This window comes from Zerene cesonia, chromosome 29 (genome assembly GCF_012273895.1).
Source record: "Zerene cesonia ecotype Mississippi chromosome 29, Zerene_cesonia_1.1, whole genome shotgun sequence".
Classification (NCBI taxonomy): domain Eukaryota; kingdom Metazoa; phylum Arthropoda; class Insecta; order Lepidoptera; family Pieridae; genus Zerene; species Zerene cesonia.
Window position 1 is genome coordinate 4,217,615 of NC_052130.1, and position 24,263 is coordinate 4,241,877.

A 24,263-nucleotide genomic window follows, 5' to 3' on the forward strand; every position below is an offset into this window, starting at 1 on the left:
TTTAATGTAGAATATGCTATTAAATTTTTTTTAAATTTTTAGGACATCAAGTGTGACGATAACCCTTTTAGAATTTTAAAAGGAGGGACATAAGCAAATGTGTCACTCAATCAATCAATCAAAAACTCTTTATTGTGCACCTTTACAAGAAGAGTACAAACAGGAAATAAATAAAATGTGTGTGTCAATGTATCATAAGAGTTAATGAAATCGCATTGCAGGATGACATTCCAAAATTCCTCTTTAATTTTTGTTCTGTTACCATGGTAACGCTGTCGCATCAACAATGTTTACGCTTTTGCGTTTATTGAATCAAGCTAATTTTCTGTTACAAAACTTGTACTAAAAGTATGGTAAGTGGATTTAATTGTTTATAGTAGACCCTATTTACATAAATTTGTTGTTATTGGTTCTTTATATTTTCAGGGTCTTTTAAGTATTTTAAAAAAGTTGCGATCATCCACTGAGAGAGAACTGCGTTTATTATTGTTAGGTTTGGATAATGCAGGAAAAACAACAATTCTTAAGCAACTAGCTTCCGAAGATGTCACCCAGGTGACCCCTACAGCTGGATTTAATATAAAATCAGTATTATCCAATGGGTTCAAGTTAAATGTTTGGGACATAGGAGGTCAGAGAAAAATAAGGCCATATTGGAGGAATTATTTCGAAAATACCGATATTTTGGTAGGTATATTAGTTCTCAATAATTTTAGGCTCTTTTAGCATACACAATTGTAACACATTTGAACTAGTCACATAGATAAATTTCTTCTTCCTTTGCTTGTTTTCACCACAAGCCACAATTGAAAACCTACATTTGAATTTTATTTCAATCTTACATATTAAACAAAAAGGAATGTAACTAGGGATGGCACTGTAAATTAGGATCAATAAAATATAAAAGAAGTGAAGTATTCCAAGTAGTTACTTGTACCTGCAATGTTGTATAATTATTGATGCTGAATTTTTTTTGCTATACCTCTATCAAGATATCTCTAAGTACATCTTTATTTTTTTTTTATATTTCATTTGATAACACCCAAAAATGTACCAAAACCAGTTAATATATAATTTAGGTACTTGTCATATGTACACTGCCATAATCTACATAGTTAAAGTTTTTGACATTTATTTGATAATAAGAATTGAAAAAAAAAAAAAAATACATTTATATTGAAACACTTGCTTCTATCTTACATTCTATTTTTAATACACTTATTAGATCAAGCTTCAACTAGCCTTACAAACAAATTAATATTACTAAGTATATAATTTAAGAAGTTAAATGACTATATTGTATATATTTGATCTGTTTTGGTTTTTTTTTTATCTTTATGTATGTGTAAATTTTAACCTAGGGCAAAATATATGTTAAATTTTTTAACAATTTCTTTATCTGTTTTTAGATATATGTAGTTGACTGTTCAGATCATCAAAGACTGCAGGAAACTAGTTATGAATTAGCGGAATTGTTGCAAGATGAGAAACTTAGGGGAGTACCGCTTTTGGTGTATGCTAATAAACAGGATTTATCTACTGGTTTGTGTTTGGTTTTTTAAAATTCTTAATTTATGTATTATACTTGGTGGGATTGTTTATGTTTTTGTATCTTATATTAAATAGTGACATATTTCTGATCAAATAGTTTTGTATTATCTAGAACCTTTCGTTTCTCAGATAAATGATTCATTAAATAAATTTAGAAACCGTTTTGGTAATTAGATAGTATATTTTGGAGTTTTGATTCTCCACATATTTTGTAATTATTAAATTGTGTTATAAAATTTATTTGAATCTTTTAGTCATCACTCATCATTCATTTCATGTGCTCTATGCCAATTTACTATTTATTAATGAATCTTGTAATAATAAACAAAAAAAAAAAAACATGATTCTTGAATATTTAATAAATAGTTACCTTAATTTTATTAGTCTTTGTAAATAACTGTTAGTCTCGGCTCCACGCGTGTAGATATTTTGTTTAATATGATTAGAGTATCTAATTATATCTAAATTTCAGTTTATTAAAAATGTGGTTATAAAATTGAGCAACATCTTAATAGCCCTGCCAGCGAGTGAAGTGGCACAGCATCTCGGCCTGCACTTGATTCGAGATCGCACTTGGCAGATACAAGCATGCGTCGCTACGGACAGCACTGGAGTTAAAGTATGATATAATAATATACTAAAGTGTTTAAAAGAAAGGCAATTGATGTTTATAAAGTTTAATTCAGTATTTTGTTTTATCTACTTTCGGCATTTAATTTAATTTAAAAGATGAACGCTCGTTGTTATGTTTCAAGTGAATTCTCATATAATATAAATCTAATACCTATTGTAATTTTTCCTTGAAAAAAAAAAAAATCAAGCTGTTGTAAAAATCAATAGGGTTAAACGTATTTTTACGATTTAATATTGTAATAGTTATTTTATTATTACAGGAAGGCATGGAGTGGGTGTGTAAGAATATACCAGTCAAGAAATAAGACCAAATTAAGAGTATTCGTTGCGTCATCATTTATCCATCATATTATTAGAATATTGTACCAAGAGATTCCATGTTTACGTATAAGCCACTAACGTAGATTCCTTCACATTGTCACAGATAAACAAATCTTTTAATATTTGGATAACAATTACATAGCCTTTTCTATTTTTAAAAATTATAACATATATAGGAAATTATTTTATGGAAACAAAATAGTTACATTTTGTTTTGATGAAATGACATTTAACAGGAAATTGGCGCCAAAATCACATAACCGGTAATTGGGATAAGGAATGCGTTCTTATTCTCTTTCATCGATTTGTTTGTATGATATTAGAGTGAGAGCTGAGAACTACAGCTTGAAACAAAGAGATACGTAAATAAGAATATTTCTTTAGCTATTTATAAGCGGTAAAATTAAGCTTCTTACGTTACATAAATAGCTAATACCTATACAAAGCACAATTTAATACGCTTAATGTTAAGTTAGATATATCACATACTGCTTGGAAGTCGTCGATTCAAATTCATATTCCGTCCCGGAACGCCCACTTTTTCTCCATAATTTTTTGTATTTTTTATATTAGTAAGTATTTGGTAATTGTAATAATGTTTTTTTTTATGATGCGTATTTTAAAAAATAGTTACAGCGAACATTTCGTGCATTCGTTTTTCAAAATATTTTTTCCTTTCTTTATTTTATTTAATGTAATAAAATTAAAATGAGTTTCACCAATTAATTAAATCTAATGAAAATATGTCCTTGTTAGTTAATTATTGTTATCTGTAATATGGAGTATCATCAAAAAATCTTTATACATGTAAGTTAGTGCGAGATAAATTATTTTTGCACATTTTCTCTTAGCTAGTCATGTTTACTTTAAAATAATGAGGTAATATATAATGATAAAAGCATATTAAATTAAAAGTATTTTATTCAAGTCTTTTTTTACAAATAAGTATTTACATCTACAGAGGTTAAGTACAGTAAAAATATAAATTAAAGGTAAATGCAAATAAATGCAAGTATTTTTACATTTTAGCACCAAATCCAGCCATTTTTTTTCATTACAATTAAGTTTTTAAATAAATTTATATGAAATTAATTAAACCACACTAGGTAAAACTAATTCAGTAAAACAATCTAAATTAAAAAATAATTCAACCTAATTTTAGATATCTTCCATCACACCTTAATTATTATTGGATTAATTAAAAATAATGAGCAAAATGTACCTGCGCTTAAAAGGTAATTTATATAAGAATAATTTATATAAGTCTTATATGTTTCTGCATATTAAGTACGCGTATGACAGGTATTCATATATAATATAATAATATTAAAGTCTACAAATCTTAATTAAGCGAAATATAGGTAATAATTAGGAATCTCTTTACATTAATTCGAAACTAATTAATCTCAGAAACTTAATACTTTTAATTTAATTATCATTACCTATCTCAGATATATTTTATAATTCACTATGGTAAACTTCAGTAGTCACTTTAAGCTCATGTTCGTGGAATGCTGAGCAATCGGCTGGGTATTTAGCCTGAAAATAAAAAAGATAATATATAAATAAAAAAAAATGGTAAAATGTGTAGTGTATAATCAAATCTATTACACTTTATTGTTCAAACTACTAATAAATAATAAAATACAACTACAGTTATATAAAGCACTGTATCGGTAAAGTGCATAAATATAAAGTACCTGCTATAGATATTAGGACTGTACTTTTAGAAAATATTTAACTTTAACAAGTTTATTAATTTTTTTTAGTTTATTATTTAGTATTACTTAGTAGTATAAACTTTTACACATATTTATTGACATTGACAAAATATATTTATTCACATGCAATAAAACGCATAACATACAAAAAAGGGTAGATCTATTTTCCTTACGGAAATTCTTGATTCCGTCGGATCCATATTATTTCCCTTTGGTGTGTACAAAGTATCATCCTATCTTATCCTACTAATCCTACTATACTACTAATATTATAAATGCGAAAGTTTGTGAGAATGTGTGTATGTTTGTTACTCTTTCACTCAAAAACTACTGAAACGTTTACAATGAAATTTGGTACGTATTACGTAGTATATACGTAGTTGGTAGCTGGACAACTAGAATAACATATAGTCAACTTTTTATCCCAATATTTCTACGGGATACGCACTTGAAACCGCGGGGCGCAGCTAGTTCATTCATAAAAGCACTCGCATACTTGAAAGTACCTGCATAGGCTATATAATATTGCAATTCATGTTTTGGTTACTACACTGGTCTTTCCTAATAACAATTGTCCACCCCAGATGGATCGGGGGCGATAACTACGAGCTCGGTCCGAATTTTACGACAGTAATTATACTGGAGATCAAGCATGGCCATATGAGATTATTCTTAAGCCAAAGTATCACTGCTGTAATCATTAAACTTAATTCTAACGTACTATTTGCAGTATCATAAGGGTTAAGATACGCAGTAACTGCCGGAAGCGTCATATGGCGTAAAGTTTTGATGGTCGCATTAGGTTCTGTTTACTATGGTAGCTTTGAGTGGGTTTTGATGTCGGTTACAGAGTATATTATTTCATTCAATTAAATCAGTTCAGTGCAAATTTACCAAATCTGAAACGGCTGGACCGATTCTTATGAAATTTTGTGTGCATATTGGGTATGTGTGAGAATCGGCCAACATCTATTTTTCATACCCCTAAAGGATAAGGGTAAAGCAGAGGGGTCAGCTAGTATAAGTATAAATTCTCTACGTATGTATGCCTTTCTGTCCGTTCGTCTGTATCTTATAAATCGTGATAGATAGACAGTTTTAATTTTCAAAAATGATGTATTTCTTTTGCCGTGATAACAAGAGAATAAAAAATCGAGGTTAAGCATCATTTGGCACGGTCATAAATTGGATCGTTGACCAATTTGTCTTTGCAGTTGCTCTTAAGCTAATTTGTACGGAACCTTTAATATGGCGAGCGCGACTCGCACGTGACTGATTTTCAAAGTACGAACCTAATCGGGTACTTTTTTTGAATAAAAAATAAAAGTTCAGTCCAAAGTTAGTTAGCATATCTAGTCAATTAGCAAAGTTATTTGTAAACTGCAGGGTTCTTGAGGTATCTGAGAAATTATATCAGAGTAGGTTGTATATTTCGACATTGATATTGATAATATTGTATCAAAAGTTCAAACACATACATAGATACATATGTAAGTTTTCAATTATAAAGCATATATGTGCTCTATAATTCAATTTTTTTTTTATAAATATCACATAAATATAAAATTTTCAACTATTTCTAAAAATACCAGAAAAACCTCGAACAAAGCGTTTAAACATTCTCCAAGCGAAAGACCAAATTAAAAAGATCCCTCGAAACCTAATTAGCGAGACAAAGGTAAATCGCATAACTCCCTCATCCAAAAGGGAAAGGGGTTCAAGGAGGGAGATTAAGAAACAACCGTGGAATAATCCAAGACTTACCTCGCAATTAACATCGCTCTGTACAGCGTTGTACAGGTCCCAAAAACCTTTCCCGTTTTGGAAGCTGAGAGCCGCTGATGCGACTAGGCTACTCAGTTTCGTTAGACCAGCCTTGAAACCTGGTAGACCTGTAGGGAATACATAATTAATCAATTAATGCTTCTATTCCTATCCTACTAGTCCTGCTGTCCTACTTTTTTGTTACTCTGTCACGCAAAAACTACTGAACCGATTGCAATGAAATTTGGTACGTTGATAGCTGGACAACTGGAATAACATATAGGCAACTTTTTATCCCGATATTTCTACGGGATACGGACTTATGCGGATGAAACCGCGGGGCGAAGCTAGTACGTATGTAAAAGTGTAGTCTTGTGTCCCCGAGTGGGGTATGCTGTTTCCCTGATCGATTTTCTTTATAGAAAAGTAAATAATTCAACTATCCTAGATAGTACGAAATATAATCGATTTATCTATCTGTTTCATGTTCCTAAGACCATGCCAACTTTTCAGATGATTAACAATTTCAATTTCAGATGATTAAAAATACAATTTTCATTCATAAAACACTAGCTGTTTCCCGCAGCGCTCTTAATAAGCTTTCATGGTACAAACTTTCATCCCCTATTTTATCCCCTTGGGGGTGGAATTTATCAAAATCCTTTTTTAGCGGATGCCTACGTCATAACATCTATCTGCATGCTAAATTTCAGCCCGATCCGTTCGCGTGCGTACCGTGGTTTGGGATGTGCGTTGATAGATCACTATATCAGTCAGTATTCAGTCACCTATGAGTTTTAAATATAGACTTGAATGCTATAAAACTTAAAGCAATATTGCCATAAATAAACCACTCACCTAATTTATCCTGATCATGGTGTCTATTCACAATGCACATCAGATGTTCCTGGCAATGCGGAGCCGCTATTGCGTGCTTGTAGGCTCTGTAAACTCTTAGTACTGGCTCAATCACTTCTAAGTTCAAGGTGTCCGTCATTCTGTCGGCGAGCTTGTGGTAGTCACCGCGGTTCGCGAGGTTTTGGGACTGGTGTTGAGCCATTTTGAGCGTTTGCTGAAAGTGGGAGTTAATTATAATATAACCTATACGCAATTACCGTATCTATAATCTAAATGATTAATTTAAAAGTGAACATTATTGTTTACTTGGAGATAATTATTTCATTTCGTACATGAACTCATTTCTACAAAAAAAAAAAAAAACACCAACGACCCTGTAGAAGTCACTCTAGATTCTAAAATGGTACCAAATCACACAAATTTTCACCAAAAAAAAAAAATAGTCGTGCAAATTGGGAATCGTGTCAGTCGGATGCAAATCCACGGAGTTATCGATTTATATAATCGAAAAAAAAAATACAGTCGAATAGTACCTCCTTGGTAATCTCACTACGGATTAGTTACCCAGGTGGAGCCGGGGGAGGAAGTAGCATACAGCATTTCATAGAAAAAGTATGACTAAGTACTACATATTGTCCCATACTTTTGAAAAGTGTAGAGTGAAATACACGACCGGAGACGCGAGTAGAATACTAGTGTTACTAGTACTGTTATCAGGTTATTGGCGATTAGTTAATGTATACTAATATTATAAAGTTGAAAAATTTGTTTGTTTGGTTGAATGCACTAATCTCAGGAACTACTGATCCCATCTCAAAAATTCTTTCAGTGTTAGATAACCCATTTATTGAGAAGACTGTAGGCTATATATGACGAGCAAAACCGAAAGGACCGCTAGTGTAGAATATACGAATATATTTACAAAGTTCTAAAGGTTGTGCATATGAAAGAGGTGCAAACTGAGACAAAAACAAACAGTTAAAACTGTTAGATACTGTGTGTGTTTTATTGTATGAAAGTCTACAAATTAAAACCCAAAGTATTATTATATCAGTCAAAGTATTATTTTCATGAAATAAGCAAATGAGTTTATGTATTTCTAAAATAACGTTATTTTTTCTGTTCCCTTAAATCCCTCTTAGGTTTATTTTCATCTCTTCAATATCGTTACATAAAATGTTCCTTTCATAATAGGAAATAAACGTTTCTTTTAAGATTACGAAGACGTCGTGGGCGATTTCAACAACCTACTTATTTTATATAACAACAAATATACGCGTTTTTTCTATTTTAAATCACTGTAAATATACCGTTTTCAACCGACATCAAGAATAGGAAGTGCTTCTCAATTTGACCGTATTTTTATTGTGTGTTTCCTAAAAACCTTCGACTTGGTGAACCGATTTTTATGATTATTTTATTTGAAAGCTGGTGCCTTTGGTGTCCTACTTAAATTTGGTCTGATTTCACGTTTTACCGTTTTTTTTTTTGTTAATATTAATAATGTGGGTGATTTTTAATAGCATGACTATTTTAATATGAGCTTTTGAGATCGCCAAGAACAATTCATCACCATCATCAATCATGTATTAGCCTAAATCAGGGATAGGACTCTCCTCCAGTGTACAGGCAATCTGGTCAAATACACCACGCTGGCCAAGTGCGGGTATGCAAGTCACACGTGGAACTTTTGATTCTTCGATGTCGCTTTTTCAAGTCCCACTTTTCGCTTTTAGTCCGAAGTACTACTAATAGAGCCGCTTCTACTTTTAAAGTGAAATTACTACAATATTAACACCACAATATTATTATCATAATTTCATCATTCAGAGAATATCCTATTCAAAACGTACCTATAGCCACATGTAAGTATTAATATCTCATACATATTAAACTCGTATAAATGTCTTATTAGGTATTTTTATAGCATTATTATTATATATTTTCGTATATATTTCACTATTTATCACCAAACCCTTACCTTAATGTATTCAACAGCGGGTTTCACATAGCCCGCCACGTCAGTATCCATATCTAAATATTTATTAAGTACATAGTTTATTAGAACTGTGATCGATTCTTCTGGACGGTTAGGGTTGAGGTGAACGCTCTTGGGCACCCCTTGGGCATCGAGGAAACTGTTGACTATGAATTGTCCGGAGATTAAGTATCTGAAAATGTTATATATAAATATTATCATATGTTTATTTTAATTAATATTAATGCCAAACATTCTAATTCACAGAGAAAGTTAGCGTTTTGTTATATAAAACCACGCAATAATAATAATAATGAATATTCGACATCTTCCGTGATTTCTTGGCGACTAGGAATTTCGTAAAATGATAAAAATTTCCTGCGACATATTATTATAATTATAATGTAATTCTGGTAGATACAGCGAAATAAAGAATTATAAAAGTTTTAATCTGTATGAATGTAAATGCATGCTTTTAGAATTTTAATAATATTAATACGGTACTTAGTTATTCACATAAAAATATATGTGATTCTTAAAATATAAATATTATATTGGGCATATAATACTGACCTTTGATAAACTTCTGGTTTGGCGATGTGCACTACCATATCTGTTAAATACTTCGCTACAGCCTTAATCCAATGGCGCCTAAACGAATGGTTCTCAAAATTCTTGAACATCAGTTCGAAACTTATATTTCCATCCGGGCCTATGAACGATTTCATTGCCCTTTTGAATCCAGACTTCTCCCATATAGTCTTCCCGAGTTCTGAGTTTATGAATATGTCCCAATATAAGTGGGCCTTTTCTAGAAACGGCGGTAAGAAAGACGCGTGGTCCTTGTGACCGTCAGCTCGTTTCTGAGCTTCGTCGTCGGAAAGTGAACTTAATGTGTTCATGATTAGAGGTAGGAATCCCCCAGCATTTTTGTTTCCAAGGAATCCAGAAGCCAAACTCATAATACTCTCCATGTTGAAGTCGTTTTCTTGGGCCTGGCGTTTTTGGCGTTTCGGCTCACTTGGCGCCATCTGTTGCGCGAACATGGAAACCATGGAACCAACCATTGATGGATCTATTTTTCCATCTTGACCGCCTAGTAAGCTGCCCAGGCCTGTAAAAAGCATTGATATTATTCAATTGACAATAATTTTTCTCAACGATTAGAAAGGCTATCAACATTTTTAAGATATACGTTATTGCTTGTTAATTTATCAACTAGTTGGATCTAAAAGTATCCATGCAGTGTATTAAAATATCCTAAAAGGCACGTATTCCTGAATTTTAGCTTACATAGAGCTTTTCGCTCCCACACCTAAAGAATCACTGTCACAGAATGCTGCGCATAAAGATGCGAACTGTTGAGTTTGCAACTTTTATGAAATGCAAGTATGTCGTTCGCCGTTTGTATAAGTATCTTATTTACACGTACAATTAGATTTACTGTTCTTTTTAGTATGGGGTTATGGTTAATGTTATCGATTATAAAAGGAGACGTAACTATTATGAATAGTATGTTTTAAAGTGTGTTGATATTAATACACAATGTATTAAAGAAAATAGTTTATTCGTGTCGAAATATTTACTATTAATAAAATATTATAATCATCTGTGAGTGTCGGTTGTTTTTTGCTCTTTTATGTATTGTGTTAAAAATTTGTTAGTTTTTAGTTATAAGTATGATAGCATTCGATTGCTTTATAAATGATAAATTTTTAAAGAATAAAAAAAGGCGTGATGTGTCCCTAAATCACATGAAACCGAAAGAGTAGAAGAGATTCGATTGCTGAGGCGGGGTCACAGGTTAGGCTTTAATTCGGTTTGGCAAACTGATTAATTAATGCCTTAAATTTATTTTTAATCTTTATTAATTCATAAAGAAAATATAAAATTCATAATCATTTATAAAACATTCGAATTTCGTTTCGTAAAGACTTGTACGAGTTATAAATATATATTAACGCTAATACCAAAGGGTAGCAAGGCGGGTTATGTCTGTGATGTTAATCTAGAGATAAAACGTTTAGGTAGTGACAGACCTTTCGAAAAAATTAAAATCTACCTTGAAATAAATCGCTTGTTTCAACCAAAACCAGCTCTGTATTTCTATCAAACGTGCATAAATGCATATGCTAGATATTAGAGAAGATTCGATTATTAGACGCATGTAATTACGACACTGACTGGCAATGATCCTTGACGTTCATCCCAGACTATATGAGTGATTAAGTGTTTATAATAGTGTCTATTTACATACTTTTGAAAACATTTCAATACCGCGTTTCAGGAGGTATTGCTTCATAAATATATTGTTTGGAAGTTAAAGGAAATCATTAGTAGTAAAACGCCAAAACCATGGCAATAAAGATGATTCAAAACACCCTTCAGCGTTCAGTAAAGTAGTTGGATACACGTGTCTTCTTTTGAATGTGAACGGAGCTGTTTCGAGTGTTATTCTCAGATGTATAGGATTTGGAGAACCGTAATATCTATTTACAGTTAGCTTGGGTCTGTTTATTATAATTTATACAGAATATGATGAATTATAATCTATGCAATTAGGATATAAATGTTAGTAGTAAATGTATAAGTTAGCAAATGTATATTTGCTTAGAATTCATTAGTCTTAGGTTGGAAATGAAATTAAAATGCTTTACTACTAATGAAACATGAAAAACAATCTTCGTTTACATTACACGCAGCTTTTTATCTACATAAACTGTCACATTTAAGTCCCGTTTGCAGCATAACTTTCTGTACTGGACGTAGCAGACCATATTAATTATATTTTAAGATTACTCATAGTTACATGAACACTAATAAAGCCAGTAAATAAAAAATGTTACTTCAATATCAGTCATATTAGAACTTCGTACATTTCCTATCCTACCAGGCTGCCTGGCAAAGAATGCTGTTTTGCAATAAGGCTGCCTCTTGTACTAACGATGCCTTTTTCGTTCTGTTTAATGTTTCTCTTGTTGTTTCTGTTTCAAGTTTGTGCAATAAAGTATTATAATAATATTATTACCTGATAAAACGTCGCCAGCGTTCCCGCCATCCTGTCCGAACATAGCTCCTATGTTCTTGGCATTGTCACCTTGCATTAATGTTCCCATAATGTTACCTATAGCCGCCAATCCTTCCAAGTTATTGCCGCCTCCGTTGCCCATATTTTGTAGGAACGAAGATGCCATATCTAAAAGTGGGTTGTCATCTTCAGAACGGCTGCCCAATATTGGTATTGTGGCCATTTGACATAATATTACGAGGAGTGTGCTTATTCTTGCCATATTGATAGCTGGAATAAAAGAAATTTAATTTGTTATCTTATGATAATTTATAATCAACCTAAATGAGGACAAAAGTTAGAATTTCACAGACAGCGAAAGTCTATAAGACTGGAATACACTGGGTTGCAAATATCCGTTCTCTTCATCAATCCGAAAGTTTTATTTTAAATATCACTTAATTAGTCTGGATATGAAGTTGTATTGATAAACAGTCTGCGGGTAGTTACTGTTACTGCTTAATAAACACAAATGATTACACACGTATTTTCAATATCAAAGGGTATACTTAAAAATCGGCTACGATGTTATAATCTTATATTAATATAAATCTTTGTAAATTTTTGAGTTAAATCAAGCATTATTTTTATTTTTTTAGGCTTTAATATAATTTAGTTAAACTGAATTCAAGTAAAATATAAAACACCCACACTCATATACATAAACATATGCACACAAAATTGCTTTAAACTCATGAAATAGTACTTCACATTTCAAAAGCAAATCACAATTTTATGGTAGGAAAAGCTATAAAGAAAATGAAGTCACAATAATATATTTCATTTTGAAGAGATTTCATATTCATAAATATTATGCAAGGTAAAATTTATCTCGGGTTTGCAACATTTGCTTTACATATAGAAAAGTGAATATGCGATTATACGAACATTTCTATTTAATTAATCTTTAATGCAAATAAGTTAGCCTTTATTCAGAACATAAAGTGTTATATGGTTTTATTTTCCATTATACTAATTACCTTAAAAACAAACACAGAGACTAGAATATTATTGCTACAACCTACTTAAATGAAAACAATGTAGGCCACATTAAATGTTTTCATTTCACTTTAGTGCAGTGTGAATAAATCTCGTTTCGTTTAATCGGCAAAAATAACCCGATTGCAACACTTCATATCGCGGCCATGTGGAATTCACTCATCGTCATATATGAATAAAAGATATGAAAGTGCATTAACGCTTGATAGCACACGTGATCGCTATTTGCCATTAAAAGCGAAATCAATCAGGATTGAGATGAATTTAGTTCTAGAAACTTGAGTATGAAATAAACGGATGGTTTGGATATCAATATTGGGATGTTTGCTTGCTTGTTGGTATATAAACATATATTAAGACCGACTGGGAGTAGATTGAACTGTTTTTTTTGTATGTAGATTGGTTTAAATATACTTATACCCTACTTCGTTTGTGAGGATGGATGTATGTGTATGTATGTTTGTTTCTCTTTCAGGCAGAAGGTACTGAACCGATTGCGATGAAATTTGATATAAAGATAGCTGGATAATCAAAAATAAGTTCTATTTGGTGTGAATAAATAAATAAATAAAAAAAAAATAATAATTGGAATAACACATAGGTAACTTTTTATCCCGATATTCTTACGGCATACTGACTTACGCGGGTGAAACTGCTGGGCGCAGCTAGTACAGTTCTAATCATAGATTATACACTTATATACTGGTAGTTCTAATAGTCTAATATATGGTTTCTAAACTGTGATCGAAGCATATATATTTCTTACGTGTAATGTTAAAAATTGCACAGCAAGTGTTTTTTTTATTAATTTCACAATGTGATTTTAGCGATCTGTCAGTTATTAAAATAACTTTTAATAACGTTTAATTGAAAGAAATCCAATATATTTTCACGTCTAGACTGGTACGTTTATCAAATAATCCCATTTGGACTTTCTGAGAAGATTATAGTAATATAGATATATTCATGGTATATTACCAAAGCCACTAGGTAAATATTTTTTCTATGAGAATATCTAAAAATCAAAATTTGAATTGTCCATACAATCATTTAAAATTGCAGCAATGTAGGATCTCTAAATCTCTAGATCTCTAAATATGTAAAATGATAGATAGGCATAGATATTTTTTTTTTTTTTTTTTCAATTCTTCTTATGTAGCTGAACATAATTGGAGAAATTTCATTGAGTGCAATTGTGTTCTAGACTATGGAAACGATTACTTGCATATTTCGATGAGTAATATATTTGACTGTTACTTATTCATCTATATCAAATTATTATTTGCATTGAAACTAAAAAGTATTTATAAGGTTTATATATTGCGGTGGATTACTTTCTTGGCCCTAATAAGCCGATCCCTGCAGTGCAAAAATATTGATAAAATCCTACTTCCTACTAATATCATAAATACGATAGTTTGTAAGGATGTGTGTGTGTGTTTGTTGCTCTTTCACGCAAAGACTTTTGGACCGATTGCAATGAAATTTGGTACGTAGACAGCTGGACAATGGAATAATATATAGGCAACTTTTTATCCAGATATATACCGCAACTAGTATTTTATAGAACAGCATCATAATTTTATTCTTATTAATATAACAATATTTTTCTAGAACATTCTTACATCCATTGGTATCTATAATATGTGTATGCATGTAGGTATGCATTATTTTAACTGTCAACCAATTTCAAAGACATCATACGTATATAACAATGTGAAATGATTTTAATAATTTCTTTGTGATCGCTCTAGCACGTTCTAGGCAAAGCTAGCGGTGTCGGTGACGTCACACGGTCATTGATCCCACCTGTCCGCTATAGCCTCCAGCAATATTTTTTCTTGCTTTTATGTTTTGAATGGTTTTAAAATCGCGTGCTATTTTTTTCTATTAATTGCTGTTGAAATTAACGATAACGAAATGCAATTTCTTTAAATCATTAAAAGTTAGATAAAATTTGATGTATATAATATTTAATGAAGATATGTTAAACCGGCTTAACAATGATTGGACCACTCGATAGAATCAACATCTAAGTATATAATTAATATAAAGCTAAGCGTTTGATTGTTTGTTTGAACGTACAGCACGCTAGTCAGGAATTACAGGATCGATTTCAAGAATTCTTCTAACTTGGGATTTAATCGTTACCATGCCGTGCTTAAGGCTGTATGTATGCAATATGTACCACGGACTGACCCAGGGCAGGGCGCTAGTTAAATAATAATCCTTATCCAAAATGTTACCATATTATTAGATGAGTGATGCTGCATGATGATAATCTGCATAATAACGAAAATTAAGCTCTCACAAAACAGATGTATTCAAAGTAAAACTATAATTGTTTTGCGAAATAACAACAAACGTTAGCCGACAATACAAACACAATATCTATTCCCAGTCCTAATTATGAGTTAGCAGTATTATAATCCATAGACAAAACCATCATTCTCATATGAATAGACTGTTTTTGTTATAATGTTAGTTTAAATGCGTTAATCCGTTTACAAATTTAGTAATGAAGTGAACTTATTGTTGTTATATACTTATATTTTGTTATTTATTTCTCACGTTACACATTACAGGAATTATTAAATATAATGCTTTTAACAAACTCCGTATTAATATGAATTTCACAAAACAGTTACTTGGTACTTTGTTAATAATTATAGTCCTCTTTGAGCATAATAAATTATTTATTGCATAATAGTTAAGTAAATATTATAATTTTTAACCAACGTTACGTACAACGAAGGAGGTTCTCATTCGGTTTATTTTTTTTTTGTTTTTTAACAGTATGATTTTTTTTATGTGTTCGCTAGGAAATTTTGCCATTTGATCCCATTTTAGAATCTGGTGATCTTTTATGGAACAAATAAATTAATTATTTTTTTATTTAAAAACACATATAATTATAATATTGTGTATTATTTTGCCATAAAGGCCCATACTATATTCTTTTTTTTAATTTACGAGCGATTTTATGAGCGACTTTTTCCCTTTCAAAAACAAATCATTTAATAGAATAATAATAATAAGCCATTGATGAGTATTACAGTTTTAAATCTGTAACCAGTTAAAATGTGCTAAGCTTGACAGGTTATGATATAAAATTTCAAAAATTATGAGCGTTTTAAGGGAATATTAAAATAGCACCACATTTATATTTATGGGATTTCTTTATGGCGTCATTTTATGTTTATTTCTCAGATTACATGAAAGTGCTAAAGATCATTAAAAGATGGTCAATAGAATGTTGACGAGGTCTACGTTGTATAAAAACATTAAGCTGAATTAAGCTTGAGTAAAGTCCATTCAATGTTACCTCATCACACTTCCACTAATATTATAAATGTTAAAGTTTGTTTGTTTGGATGTTTGTCCGTCAATCACGCTGAAACTGCTAAACAGATTTTGATGAAATTTAGTGTACAGACAGGGTTATGAGCTGAGGTGGGTGATAGGATACTTTTTATCGCGATTAAATGCTCCCTTGGGAAAAACAACAAATCTTAATATCCGGGCGGAGCCGGGACGAGTGTCTAGTTATTCATAAAAACATTAATATCGAACGGATTTTGATGACACTTGGCAGTAAATAGTAACCATCTATAGAAATATTTGCTATGTTGTCCTTTGACCACATTATGATGTGCCTTGGCAAAATCTAACTTAATATATTAATATATCATAATATGTTCTTCCTGACGTTCCTAATAATATTATTAATGCGAAAGTTTGTAAGTATGGATGTATGGATGGATGGATATATAAATAACGTGTCATGTTTGCATACCATGTGTAATTAATCCAACTTAAAAGATAGGATAAAGGAGGTAATTAAAATAATATAAATTACCATAAATGACTACCCGGGCGGAGCCAGGTCGTGCGGTTTGTTATATGATAAAGCTGAGTGAGCTCATTGAGTTTAAGTTTATTTGGCTGATCATGGTTATCTCAGGAACTACTGTTTCAAACTGTTTTATGGATAGGATGATAACAGCAATCCTTTATAGAAATAATCCTTTTTAGAATAGACCAAGCTGCGTGGGTCACTTAGCATAAAAATCGTTTTTCGATAGGGTCCACTAAATGCGCGATACTGTATAAACAGTGCATATGATTGGAAGAAAGAAAAAAATATTTATTGTTAAAGAATTACACTAATAATGAAACATTATTTCCGAAACGGCAAACGGAAGCAGCCTCAGCTAATGCAGTATGAGACGCACTCGAAGTGACGCTGGTTTCCAGGTTGCTCCGGTGATTGAGGTTCGTCTTTCATAAATATATTATTATGCTGTGTTAGAAATATAATAAACTAAATAGAGAGAGTATATCAAACTGAGATAGAGAAAAAATAATAAAATGGATAAACAAATAAATACAATACAATACAGTAAATATATAATAATAATGATATTCCAAATGTTTTTTTTATCGGGGTAATCTGGGTATCATGCAAAATTTCCCCAATAAAAAGGTACCCTCTACTCGTGTAGTGTTATACATGGTTGCATTTGAAATGATTACATGACATTATAAAAAATGTATTACGTAAATCAATTTGACACGTACAATATTTTGAGAAATGAACTAGTATTTATGGGTATCTAACACATTGTTTGAGATAAGACTAAGTAATAAACTTATAGGCAATACATGTAATAAGTACCTATTTAATTGGAGGAAGATTAAAGAAATGTTCTCAAATTTTATAAATAGGTAAAGTTTGTGTATTTGTGACGTTGTAGGGTGTAATCTCTGGAAGTACTGAACCGATTTTAAAATTTCTTTTGCCAATATAAAGCCACATTATCCGTGAGTATGTTTGAGTATTATCCCGGGTCAATCCGGGTGGAGCCAAGACGAACTACTAATAAAATATAAAATGTGTGCGTCATCAAAAACAAAATGAAGCGACATCTTCATGTGTTTCTATTTAAATCAAACCTCTAAAACTCAAAGAACTATTTCAAAATATCATATTATAGGTAATTCTTGGAAAAGCTCTGTTCACTAAGTAGTGGGTCACTAATTAGGAACCTCTGTGTTTTACGAAAATAACATTTCATTTATACAGAAAAACAATAAATAAATAAATCTTTAACTTTACTTACCGTTACTGAGAGTGTATCATCCAGATATAAATTATGGTAACTAATGGTTATATTACTCACTACTATACTCCTATAACACTAATTATGGTAACATTATATAAATGTGAAAGACAATGCGTATGAACTGCCTACCAAAAAATAACTGACACAAATATTAGAAATGCACTCGTGGAAACGTATTAATAATTGAAAATCCAGCAATATTTAAAAATTCAGCGCGCTCGCGGCGTATAGGCAACGTCGGCACACGATGACAATTTTTTTCTATCTAAACTCATTTCATATAGTCATCTCTTTCTTCGCCACAGAACTATCTCATTCGCTCGAGTAAGAAAATCAGAGTGCATTTGTCCTTGACTCTGAACTCCGCTATTTGAAAAGTACCGTTCCGCGTTCCATCTCTTTCTATTATAGCGGTAATGTGTCCATTCCGTACGCGGGAAAGAGAAAGGTATATAATTATATGGAAGGTGTTAAATCCAACTGTCAATGACCGAACGCGGGAAGGACCAAAATAAAAGAAAACTTGGTGGTACTGTTATGTAGGTCCTTTGACCTCGATTTGTTTTTTGGGGAATTTCTGTCGATGGTTTTAACTTTATAAAAACGACGTGACGCCAAGTTACATAGCTACACTTATTTCATTTTTTTCATACATAATATAAGACTTTTTTTAACTTTTAACTTTTAAAAATTCTTAAATATCTAATCTTATGCCAGGTTTAAGTACAGTGATTATTGTGAATATTTTTAATTATTTTTAAATAAAATTAAAGCGCCTTCAAAAGGTTAAAACTAGATTAATTTTGAATGGGACCACATGGAAAGCTCCAGCTTTCTAATAAAAAATAAAAAACGATCATAAAAATCGGCTCACCAGTAAAAAGGTATGAGGCGAGAAACTGCATGAATTGCAGTCGAATTGCTAACCTTCTCCTTTCTTGAAGTCGGTTGAAAAATTTAGCGCGAATAAATACAAGTATTATGTTACTAGTTATATCAATTCGATAAGCTTTTGACAGAAAAGGAATTGTATTTTTTATTTATATAACAAGGAATATCCTTCCAGGCTATCTCTGAATAGATAAAGAATATAAAACACACAAAACAATCAATTCTAAGAAGTGATTCCATTTCTACTTTCTACGACAAATAAGCATATGACTCATAAGACAAACATTTCATACCAAAAATACAAAGCAAAAACATCTTTGTTTTACAAAATATATCTGGAGGGCTTACAGAGCTTTGTATCTAACAGATTACACGTAACAATAAGTCGAGAACATATTTATTTTGAATTCGTTCTGAACCACAGATAACATAATATACACTGAACGGTAACATCGATTATTAAGTGATTAGTTGGCAGCATGAGTCGATTTGTGTCGGTCTTTGACTTTTGTTTGTTTTTTTTTTTGTATAAAAACCACATAGAAACTCCTTGTATATTGGTATTCTTTTACAGCATCTATTAGAACAAAATATATGAATTATGACTATTATTCTTGGATATTTATGTTGTTAATTATTGTGATTTTATTATGATACTTAATACAAAACAGGAATCTTGATATCCAGGCGGAGTCGGGACGAGCGTCTAGTAATAAATATAGTAAAAAATGGAATTAAAAAACACACTTTAATGTCTATCATATCGACAAATAAATAAGTAAATTATTTCACTTTTTTTTTTTTTTTTTTTTTTTTTTTTTTTTATGTCATGGTCGGCAATGGAGCTGGTGGGTCGCCTGATGGAAAGCGCTACTACCGCCCATGACCATTTGAAGAGGCGTAAGGTCTGTTGCAGACCTTTCGCCTCCACAAATGGATTGCCGACTTTAATTGGGAAGGGATTAGGAAAGGATTGATGAGAGGAAAAAAGGAAAGGACTGAGAAGGGTAAGGAAAAGGATATGGGCCTCCGGCTCCCCCACTCACCGTACGAAACACAATAGCAAGCTATTATTTCACGCCGGTTTTCTGTGGGGGTGTGGTACTTCCCCGGTGCGAGCTGGCCCAATTCGTGCCGAAGCGCGCTCGACTCCCACAATACAGAGTATATGTAACGATATTATTTAATCCTGGCGATCCTTATCATAATAATAAGTAAAACTCACGAAATTATTGTATTGCCACCTGATTCTTGATAAATGTAAAAAGTTTGAATATATCACTTTAAAGTGAATCAAAATGGAGTCAAAAAAGTCACACAAGCACACACAATACAGGTGAAGCTAATAAAAGCGTATTTAAATAAAAATAAAGATATAATAGGTGAATTGGTTGCTAAGTTTATTTCATCTTAACCTAAAAGCTGAACATTAATCACAAACTTAAAACATTAAACGTTATCATTGAACAAATAAAAATGCGAAAAAAATTACAAAGACATTGTGAGTAAAATACAATAAAGGCTCGGTTTGTTTGATAAGAATTATTCTCATTTAGACTTATTTGGCGGTAAAGGAAATATTGCTTCAAAGTATTCAGTTTTCGCTTATTAAATAGCGCGGCTAGCACTCGGGTAGCATTATGTACCATATTTTAAGGACTATTATTTGTAGCTTTCAAGGGAAAAGACACACAGTCTTGGGTATAGTATAGTATTCCTCGCATAGTTACCATGCCCGTGAGCTTTCGGGGATAAAAACTGTCCTGTTCTTTCTCGGGTCTTTGTCAAATTCTGTTCCAATCGGTTCAGTGGTTTAGTAGTGAAGGAGATACAGACAGACAGACAGTTTCATTCGCATTTATAATATTATTAGGATCGTCAGGAAGAACATACTCGATTATCTAATGCATGTGCTCTGTTTCGATTATTTCATAATATTATGATTTTCTTTATAAGTAATTGTACCAATTAAAATACACAAACGCTTTTGCATTTTTCCAAATACAGAGGTTATAATATTAGTAAGGCTTATGGTTCTTCAAATAAATTTTAATCTAAGATGAAGAATGAATAAAGACTATTACTTGTTTCATTTGACGACCATGAATTATAATTAAACCGTAATATAAAAGGTATGTGTCCCTGCTGTAAACAATAATATACCAGTAATTATGGTAACTTATATTTATAATACGAAGCAAGTATATCATAAACTTATAAAACGTGTTGTTATCCTACTTACGATATTAGGTTTATGGGACTCGGCAGTGCAGAGTTTCATATAGGACCAAAAAATAGGTTAGCTGACAAATAAGTCAGCTTATAAAGTTTCAAAAAGCGTATATTAAAAAAAAAACTCTTTCAAAACCTGTTTGCTAGTTTCATTTGTTTAAATTTCAAACAACTTAAACGCACATAATTTTAGTGTAACCTTTTAATTAAGCTTTAGAGTCTGCAATATATTTTTCATTTATTTCAAATGTCTGTATTACTAATAATAATGTAATATTAAGAATAATATTATTATAATATACACAATTATGTTTTAATAATTAATCGTTCACGCATACATGAATTATATATCTAATTATTATGTTAACGTAAACTAACTCAGAATACACTTATACTCATTTGTAGAAGCAAACACCGAATTTTCCATCTAATATACTTATGAGACAAAGCCTATTTGAACAAAACATAATTAAAGTCGGGTCGTTTTTAATGAGTCGCAAATCATTTACAAAATGTAATTTCAAAGAATTAAACTTGAGGTCGCTAAAGTTAGACGTGTAGTTTGAAAGAGAGTACTCTTTTAAACGTTTGTTGTTTGCGAATTTTATATTAAAGTTACGTGTATGATTATTGAAACTTATAAAGCAATTTTGTGTTTGCTCTAAACCAATACAATTTGCCAACTACTCATAATTGCCAGTGTGTCTACATCTAGTTTGCCTACCTCTTATTTCATAATCCTAATATCATAAACGCGAAAGTTTGTAAATATGTATGCATATATGTATGTATGGATGTTTGTTACTCTTTCACGAAAAAACTACTTTCGATTTTTTTAAATTTTTCAAATAGATTGCAATGTAATTTGGTACGTAGATAGCTGGACAACTGGAATAATATATAGGCAATTTTTATTCTCGATATTCCAACGGGATACAGATATATGCGGGTGAAACAAGGGGCGCTGCTAGTAAATTTGTAAGGACAGAATCTGTATACCAACTAACACATTTTTACATAATAGTTTTGCGGCACTTGACCGAGCTAAGAAGCACTTGAAGTAAGCTACAAGTGGAGATGGAAGCATAACTTTGAATGCTACAGTAAAGGACGAACGGAGAGACTTCAGTGTGTCAACTATGTTTAACAATTACTGCACTAGATCTAAATATATATAACTCCAATGGGATTGACTGACATAGTGATCTATCAACACACAGCTAAAACCACTGGGACGAATCGGACTGAAATTCAGCATTCAAATAGATGTTATGACGTAGGCATCCGCTAAGACAAGATTTTGATAAATTCTACACCCAAGGGGTACAATAGAGGATGAAAGTTTGTACCATGAAAATATTAAGACCACACGGGCAAAGCTGCGCGCAACAGCTAGTTAGAAAATTACAATAAGAAAAAAGAAATTTCAATCGGATTTCTTAAATATTTTCCATTTTAAACCTAAACCAGCTTGTTTATGAAATCGTAAATTGTACCATTTGATAAAGCTTGGAAGCTGAATAATGTTCTATGAGTGGATTATTTATTTATTAGTTGTTTTCATAGAATTACATGGTGGTTTGAATAGGGTAGGTACAATATATAAATATAAATTACCTTACGAATAAATTTCGTTCAATAACAGTTAAATAATTGATTAGATAACTAAGATTTTTTAGTTAGGTTATTATGTCTAGAAAAAACAGTGCCCTTTATGGCCCTTTTTATAGTAGAGCTATCTTGTATAGATACCCACGGCTCCGGGGAAAGGATTCCTGCCGACTAAAACCCCACTGTATTCCGTCGAGCCGCTTCGGTGAAGAGGCCACGGGTACATGAAATTCCTTCGCGACCCTCCTTTTATAGCCCTGACTCTTTGTTGTTAGAATATTTAAGGATGAGCATTTTTAATGTCAATAATAGGCTGTTGGAATAAAATAATATTAATACATTGAATGAAGATGATACTTACAAAGAATACTTCATTCTCTATTGTATTAACGAAGGACTTATCGAAATGTATGGGTTTTTTGTGTTATTTTGAAGTTTAAATTTTAGTTACTTAATTTAATTTATTATAATAATCATTAATAACTTTAGTTTATTTGTGCTATTATATTTTTCATTTCAGGTAGAAGCGAGACATGCAATTGTGCCTCTAGATTTTAGCAGCAGAGAAGGTTTACAATTAAAAGTAAGAATTGAATACATTCATCTTTTTTTAGTAAATATACAATTTTCAAAATTTAAGTAAGGAGTTATATCCATTACTGGCTGTTTCACTGTAACGTATCTACGTAGGTTTACGTATTATAGGTAGTTATAACACTAGGGTCACATACAGATCCAATGGTGAAAGATTATTCGAAGTAATTCCAGAAATTACCCCTACGTCACTAACTCATACAATTCACAAGCTTTTCCTCTTAGATCTATAATGCGGCTTATGTTCGATTTTCTTGGAAGAAGTGCATAGTGCAAATATTGTCTCTTTATAACACGCTTTTATAGCTTCACCTTTATATTTGTATCTAACCGACTTCTTTAGACTTGATTTTGACTTTAATCGGACAGATTTTATTCAAACTTTTTTCGCCTTTCGAGGTTTAGAGACAAAAGAGCATTATTATAAGTTCATTGCTGTCCTAATTAGGATCGCCAAGGTTAAATAATTTCTTTACGTACACTCTGTATAAGAGCAAGTGTGACAGTGTTTTGTTTTTATTTTCTTTATCCTGTTTCAATAACATACGAACTAGTAATCAGTCATTCACCTGATACTTATCATTAATGATTTAACAATGAAAATGGACCTACCCAACTGTTTTAAATATGTTTCAGTATGTTCCAACAATACAGCCCGATTATTATGAAACAAATAGAGCAGAATATTCCTACAGAGAGCCAAAGAGGAAGAAATTAAAGCACAAAAAGAAAAAAAATAATGAAAATAAGAGAGTGCTTCAAGCGCGTAAGAAGAGGGTGAAACCAAAAAGGAAATATGGCAAAAGATTCGTGAAAACCTCGCTACGAGGAAAGGATTCTAATTTATCGGAATCGAAGGAACTCGAGAAGGGAAAGCCTGTTGATATTATTGTGCACATTAAAATGAATGATTGATG

The 24,263-nt window shown here is 31.5% G+C and overlaps 3 protein-coding genes across 3 annotated transcripts; 2 read left to right on the forward strand and 1 right to left on the reverse strand.

The window, feature by feature from the left end:
- Positions 1-81: 81 nt before the first annotated feature.
- Positions 82-3,408, forward strand: LOC119837903 (ADP-ribosylation factor-like protein 3). Its single transcript, XM_038363691.1, has 5 exons — positions 82-353; positions 427-687; positions 1,410-1,542; positions 2,067-2,170; positions 2,445-3,408. Exons 1-5 carry the CDS (start codon positions 351-353, stop codon positions 2,487-2,489), a joined length of 546 nt encoding a protein of 181 aa, XP_038219619.1. The 5' UTR covers positions 82-350; the 3' UTR covers positions 2,490-3,408.
- Positions 3,409-3,652: 244 nt separating this feature from the next.
- On the reverse strand, positions 3,653-18,292 carry LOC119837902. The gene is made up of 7 exons (XM_038363690.1): positions 18,016-18,292; positions 11,855-12,124; positions 9,400-9,940; positions 8,830-9,019; positions 6,849-7,062; positions 5,991-6,118; positions 3,653-4,044 (listed from the first exon to the last, which is right to left on the reverse strand). Exons 2-7 carry the CDS (start codon positions 12,114-12,116, stop codon positions 3,964-3,966), a joined length of 1,416 nt encoding a protein of 471 aa, XP_038219618.1. The 5' UTR covers positions 12,117-12,124; positions 18,016-18,292; the 3' UTR covers positions 3,653-3,963.
- Positions 17,115-24,263, forward strand: LOC119837906. Its single transcript, XM_038363693.1, has 3 exons — positions 17,115-17,167; positions 23,273-23,335; positions 23,983-24,263. Exons 1-3 carry the CDS (start codon positions 17,117-17,119, stop codon positions 24,259-24,261), a joined length of 393 nt encoding a protein of 130 aa, XP_038219621.1. The 5' UTR covers positions 17,115-17,116; the 3' UTR covers positions 24,262-24,263.

Bases quoted from the DNA above. Each gene is read 5' to 3' on its own strand.
- LOC119837903 (XM_038363691.1), top strand. The intron at 1,543-2,066 runs GTTTGTGTTTGG...ACATCTTAATAG, and splicing joins TAAACAGGATTTATCTACTG to CCCTGCCAGCGAGTGAAGTG. The intron at 2,171-2,444 runs GTATGATATAAT...TTATTATTACAG, and splicing joins CGGACAGCACTGGAGTTAAA to GAAGGCATGGAGTGGGTGTG.
- LOC119837902 (XM_038363690.1), bottom strand. From the start codon at position 12,116: ATGGCAAGAATAAGCACACTCCTCGTAATATTATGTCAAATGGCCACA. The intron at 9,941-11,854 runs GTAATAATATTA...TGCTTTTTACAG, and splicing joins CGCTGGCGACGTTTTATCAG to GCCTGGGCAGCTTACTAGGC. The intron at 7,063-8,829 runs GTAAGGGTTTGG...TCCCACTTTCAG, and splicing joins CCGCTGTTGAATACATTAAG to CAAACGCTCAAAATGGCTCA.
- LOC119837906 (XM_038363693.1), top strand. From the start codon at position 17,117: ATGAGACGCACTCGAAGTGACGCTGGTTTCCAGGTTGCTCCGGTGATT. The intron at 17,168-23,272 runs GTTCGTCTTTCA...TTTTCATTTCAG, and splicing joins AGGTTGCTCCGGTGATTGAG to GTAGAAGCGAGACATGCAAT. The intron at 23,336-23,982 runs GTAAGAATTGAA...AATATGTTTCAG, and splicing joins GAGAAGGTTTACAATTAAAA to TATGTTCCAACAATACAGCC.